Raw genomic sequence first — 6,690 nt, forward strand, 5'->3', positions numbered from 1 at the left:
ATGAACATTTGAATTTGTAACTATCTGGTGGGAGCAAAGGATGTTGGGAATGGTGAGGCTGGCGAGCCGCAAGAGGAGTGTGAGGCAGTTGACTGAGAGGGAATGCCAGGGGTGGGGGGGATGGGATTGTATACATGTGTGCATAAGACCTTGGCACAAAAATGTATAAAATAACTTACCTGTTCTTATCTGCTACAATTCTGCTTTCTTTATCAAAGCTAAAGTCTCAGATGTTAGACTACTCTGCTGACAAAGTCACACAATGGCCAATCCAAAATGGCTTCCGAGACCTTGGTCTCCACCTCCTCTCACTGAATCCTCTTGAGCCAAAATCTCAGTTCAGTACTCTAACTTGGCCATTCTGCCTGAAACTCACACACAAGGAGATTTGGACTTTTTAGTGGTTTCACTCCCTACACAATCTCACTCTTGCTATTCCAAACTCCAGTTTATATGGACTACATCACTAACTGTTGGTATGCATGCTTGGTATGCTTAATGACTATGTTGGTATACTTGGTATATTTAATTGCCTACTGAAAGAGTGTGGCTCTTTTTTGCTACAGTCAATGTAGCTTTAGCCTGGGATCAAAGAGAGTTTTCATTCTGTATGGGAAGATGTTCTCATGTCTACAACTGAACTGAGTTGAAAATGAAGTTTCAAGATCAAGTTGTCCTGGAAATATCCAAATTAGGCATAGGTGTGCCTGTGAATAAGTGCTTCTTCAGAGTCCCATGATGGCAAGGCCCTACTGCTTTGTTAATGTTTTGGTTTAGACAGATTTGGTGATCATTACCCATACTGAATTTAACATCTGAGCAATATTATATCTTGTTGTGTATCTACTTACATAGAAATAATCTAGGTCTTCTGTACTATATTCTGGAGGTTGCTTGGTCCTATCGCCATTTGACCTGGTTATCAAACAGCATGCTTGTGAATATTTCAGTCACATCTTTAGCACTCACAATAGTTGAGGATGGGCATGTCTTGGAAACTGTTCCTCTCTTTTTCGCCTCCAACCATTTGACTGTGCAACATCATTCAGAACTGCATGTGCTGAAACCAGATTATTGACTACAGTAGGGCTTATCAATGACTGAAGCATTTCAAGTCAAATATGAGCCACTCCCATTCCCATTGATGCACCACACTGCAGACAGAACAAATTTGCATAGGAACCTGTGATAACCTCTCCTCTTCTGCCCACCATCAACCGATTACTAGTGCCCCTTACAATAGAGGGCTCATGTGCTCCATATCTCCCATCACCAACTTCACCAGCAATATCATCTCAGAGAAGCAAAAGCTAAAATAACTTCGTTGAACTGAGAAGAGACAACATGGTGAAGCAACATGGGAGATTCGAAATAAAATGGTAGAAGTATGTGGAGATGTTTCTCTGCAGACAAACAGGTTGAGATCTATGTGCTCCATTAGTTATAGCAATGGTGTTTAATTAAAGTCAAAGCATATTAAGCAGTCAGAGGGTCAGGAGAGTGTGGAATGACCTGCCAGCACAGGTGGTGCTTGTGAACTCAGGATTTTAACATATAAGAGCAGTCTGGATAGGTGCAACAATAACACGAGTATGGAAGGCTATGTTCCCTGTGCTGGTGGATGGGAGTAGGCAGTTTAACTGGTTTGGGTGTGGACTAGAAGGGCCAAAGGGTGTTTCTGTGCTGTACTTTCCTATAACTACTTATCCTTATGCATATTATAATAACAAATTATAGATAGCTGTTGGATAGCAAATTGTAATGGCAAAGAGCACTTAGACCATTGAAAGTAAGGACTGACATGAGGACATTCTGTGAATGCCATGCTATGAAATTTAAATGTAAGTTGTTCAGTTGAGAACTTTAATGGAACATATTTTCTTTCAGTAAGCAGGTGGCAAAGACTGAGACCCCCTCATTCTTCACACAGGAAGAACTGAACAAACTGAAGTCTGATTTTGAAACAGGTGGGCTGGAAAAAGTTAAACCACTGATAGAGAAGAAAGTAACTGATCTGGACAAAACAGAGCTTAACATCGCAGTGACAGGAGGATCAGGTACAGGAAAATCCACCTTCATCAATGCCATGAGAGGACTTCGGAGCACTGATCCGGGAGCAGCTAAATCTGGGACCATAGAAACAACAAAGGAGCCAGCCGGGTACTCACATCCCACTCTGCCCAATGTTCACTATTGGGACCTGCCAGGGATGGGAAGCATACCACTTACAGCAGCTAAATATCTCAAAGAAATGAAATTTGAAAGATTTGATTTCTTTATCATAATCTCTGCTGTTCGATTCAGAGAAATTGATGTAAAACTTGCCAAAGAGATTAAACGGCTGGGGAAACAGTTTTATTTTGTCCGCTCTAAGATTGATGCTGATCTTTATTCCATGAGGAAAGAGAGGGGGGTTATTAATGAAGAAGAGGAGCTGGAAAAGATTCGGAGTAACACTGTCGGGAATTTGGCAGCGGCAGGGTTTCCGGATCCCACTGTGTTCCTGATATCCAGTTTAGAGCCGGATCATTTTGATTTCATTCGGTTAAATGAAGGACTCGAAGGTGATCTAAATAATGTAAAGAAAAGGCTCTTTGTCCTGGCCCTTCCAAATCTCAGTGTGGAGATAGTTCAGAAGAAATCTGAGATTCTGAAAAAACTTATCTGGATGTTTGCAGTGCTCTCTGGGGGATTGGGAGCGGTCCCAGTTCCCGGCTTCTCTCTCGCTTGTGATACCGGTATATTGATTGGAGCCATTGTCTACTTCCGGAAATGCCTGGGCCTGGATGATGCTTCTCTTCAAAGACTGGCCAAGAGAGCAGGAAAACCTGTGGAGGAGCTGAGGGCAACAGTAAAAGCCCCACTGCTGGGGGAAATAACCATAGATGTAATTGTGAGGTTAGGTTGGGGGGTTGCTGTTGTTACTGTTTCAATCCTGGAACTCGCTCTTGACTTTGTCCCTGTCATTGGCTCCATTTTTGGAGCAGTCTCATCATCTGTCATGACGTACAAGATACTAAGTGCTGCACTGACGGATCTTACAAAGAATGCAGAGAGGGTGGTGAAAGTTGCCTTTCAAACTGATTAACTGGTCTGTAAATGTATCGACCCAATGAATTTGTATCACACCAGAATTTGATGACATTGTTCAAGCACCAAATCCTGCTGTAATTCTACTCAATGTTCACTTCTACTGCATGCGTTCCTGGAAATATTTCTTATTCAATACCTGGAGGCAGTGAAGGAGTGAAGGAGTTCCAATCTGCAGCTTTGTGGAAAACCAGTGCAAGTTTAAGAGAGTGATGTTCCATGAATTAAACGTTAAAATTAAACTATACCTGCCTTCAGAGGTGTACATAAAGGATGTACCTGATAAATGTTGGTCTATAGAAGGCACAGCTGGGTGGGCTCTGAGGCAATAATCAGAAGCACCTTACATTATTCAGCCAATTACCCCGACCAACTGTACTATCCTCTGATCTTAACTAAAGGGAAGATTTTCGCAGCCTGTGTTCAGTGCTTATCAACCGGTTCAGTTTCACTGGTCTTCAAGAGAACCTCAAAATAATTAAAACAAATATCATTAAAAATTTTGGCACAAGGCTTATATCAAGATATAGCTTCAATGACGGGCTTGCATATTTAGATCTCATTTAAAATGGTCAAACAATTGTCTAATTCTCCCTGCTGCAGGTTCTGTGAGTTTCGTATGAACACTTCTGGTTGGTGTATATTACTCATACAGCACAGCAAGTCAGAGTCATTCTAAGTTGTTTATTAATACATTATTAAATCACATGGAATAATAGAAATTATTGCAAGATCACAGAATAAATTGCATAATATTGAAATAACATAACAAAACTTTCCACCTTTATTGTAACTGTAAATTAAGCTCAAAAAGTATTCTCTTCAACTGAGCTTAACTCATCCTTTATGATCACTTGGAGGAAATGGCTCTGGATGATACCAGAGCTGTGTCACATCCAATATCTCAAATTATTCCAAATCATTTCCAAAATGAAACTCACTCTTGTGAATTTATTGAAAATGTACCATTTGTAATTGTGCAGATTACATTCAGTCTTTTGCACTGCAAGTCCAATATTAGAGAATTTAATTATATTGCATCATCTATATTAAGCTGTATTTTTTTGTCAGAAATCTGAGGACTGAAAAGATCTTGTCCTAGTAAACCATAGAACACTACAGCACAGTACAGTACCTTCAGCCCTCCATGTTGTGCCGACCCATATAATCCTTAAAAAACAAGTTCTAAATCCACACTACCACATAACCCTCCATTTTTCTTTCATCCATGTGCCTGTCCAAGAGGCTCTTAAATACCCCTAATGTTTTAGTCTCCACCACCATCCCTGGCAAGTCATTCCAAGCACTCTCAACCCTCTGTGTAAAAAAACTTACCCCTGATGTGTCCCCTAAACTTCCATCCCTTAGTTTTGTACATATGCCCTCTGGTGTTTGCTATTGGTGCCCTGGGAAACAGGTACTGACTATCCACCCTATCTATGCCTCTCATAATCTTGTAGACCTCTATCAAGTCCCCTCTCATTCTTCTATGCTCCAAAGAGAAAAGTCCCAGCTCTGCTAACCTTGCTTCATATGACTTGATCTCCAAACCAGGCAACATCCTGGTAAATCTACTCTGCACCCTCTCCATTGCTTCCACATCCTTCCTTTCATGAGGTGACCAGAATTGAACACAATACTCTAAGTGCAGTCTCATCAGAGATTTGTAGAGTTGCAAAATGACCTCTCTACTCTTGAACTCAATCCCCCTGTTAATGAAGCCTAGCATCCCATAGGCCTTCTTAACTACCCTATCAACCTGTGCAGCGACCTTGAGGGATGTATGGATTTGAACCCCAAGGTCCCTTTGTTCATCCACACTCTTAAGTAACTGACCATTAATCCTGTACTCAGTCTTCTGGTTTATCCTTCCAAAATGCATCACCTCACACTTGTCCAGATTGAACTCCATCTGCCATTTTTCTGCCCAACTCTGCAGTCTGTCTGTATCCTCTTGTTACCTTCGACAACCTACACAGCTCCATCCACAACTCCTCCAATCTTCGTGTCTTCCGCAAACTTACTCACCCATCCTTCCGCCTCTACATCCAGGTCATTTATAAAAGTCACAAATAGCAGGGGTCCCAGGACACTGCAACACTCCACTAGTCACCGACCTCCAGGCAGAATACTTTCCTTCCACAACTACCCTCTGCTTTCTTCCTTTAAGCCAATTTTTTATCCAAACAGCCAAGGTTCCACTTATCCCATGCCTCATGACTTTCTGGATGAGTCTCTCATGAGGGACCTTGTCAAATGCTTTGCTAAAGTCCATGTAGACCACATCCACTGCCCTACTCTCATCAATTTCTTTTGTTATCTCTTCAAAAAACTCAATCAGGCTCGTGAGGCACAATCTTCCCTTCACAAAGCCATGTTGACTATCCATGAGTAGACTGTACTTCTCCAAATGCTCGTAGATCCTATCCTTAAGATCCTTTCCAGTAGTTTAAATACCACCAACATAAGACTCACCGGTCTATAGTTCCCAGGTTTCTCCCTATTACCTTTTTCTAAACAAGGGAACTACATTTGCCATTCTCCAGTCCTCTGGCACTTCCCCTGCAGCCAAAGAAGATTCAAAGATCATAGCTAATGCTCCTGCGATCTCTTCTCTCAATTCCCACAACAACTCTCCCTCCCACCACAGGATATCTTGGACACGATCAGAAACATCCTGGACCATGGGACCTGGGAGGCAAACTAGCATCCGAGTTTCTTTCCTGCGTCCACAGAATCACCTGTCTGAACCCCTGACTATAGAGTCCCCTATCACTACTGCCTTCCTCTTCCTTTCCCTACCCTTCTGAGCCACAGGGCCAGACTCTGTGCCAGAGGCACGGCCACTGTCTCTTCCCCCAGGTAGGCTGTCTCCCCCCCCCCCCCAGCAGTACTCAAACAGGAGTACATTGTCAAGGGGTATAGCCACAGGGGTACTCTCTAGTACCTGACTCTTCCCCTTCCCTCTCCTGACTGTGACCCATTTCTCTGTCCCCCATGGCCCCGGAGTGACCACCTGTCTGTAACTCCTCTCTATCACCTCCTCACTCTCCCTGACCAGACAAAGGTCATTGAGCTGCAGATCCAGTTCCCTAACATGGTCGCTTAGGAGTTGCATCTCGATGCACCAGGTGCAGATGTGGTCGTCCGGGACACTGGGAGACTCCAGGACCTCCCACATCTGATACCGACCACAGAAAACTGGCCTCACACACATACTACCTCCTTTTGCAATCAACAACTGCCTCACCTCGTCCCATCACCACCAACAAAGCCCGTTGAGCCAAAGCCCTTTCACTCCACCGCCTCTCCCTCTGCTGCCCACTGGATATGGCTGCTTTCTTTTTAAACTGTTTGCGCTCAACTGGCTGACATCATGTGCCTGCATAGTCTGGCCTCTCTTTTCCCCTCAAAACTCAAAATGTCTTCCTTAGGTGCTCTCCTGCTGCCTTCTTGTTCCAAATCCTTAAAGCTTACTTGTCATGTCTGTTCTGTGGCTGTCCTCCCATAGAAACTCTGTGGTCAAGAGATGAACAAGTTGTTTGCTTCTGGCTGAGCTATTCATTTCATGGATTCCCTCACCCACCTGGTGTACAATAA

At 43.2% G+C, this 6,690-nt stretch overlaps 1 protein-coding gene across 1 annotated transcript in view; it reads left to right on the forward strand.

The window, feature by feature from the left end:
* The window catches only part of LOC140734505 (interferon-inducible GTPase 5-like), a 1,000,976-nt gene extending 996,973 nt beyond the window's left edge, over positions 1 to 4,003 (forward strand). Inside the window, exon 4 of the mRNA XM_073058561.1 lies at positions 1,888 to 4,003. Within this exon, the coding sequence (XP_072914662.1) occupies positions 1,888 to 3,088 (1,201 nt within the window). The 3' untranslated portion in view covers positions 3,089 to 4,003. The remainder of the gene's footprint in view (positions 1 to 1,887) is intronic.
* Positions 4,004 to 6,690: the final 2,687 nt, after the last annotated feature.

The sequence above is a fragment of the Hemitrygon akajei genome, chromosome 10, assembly GCF_048418815.1.
Source record: "Hemitrygon akajei chromosome 10, sHemAka1.3, whole genome shotgun sequence".
Classification (NCBI taxonomy): Eukaryota; Metazoa; Chordata; class Chondrichthyes; order Myliobatiformes; family Dasyatidae; genus Hemitrygon; species Hemitrygon akajei.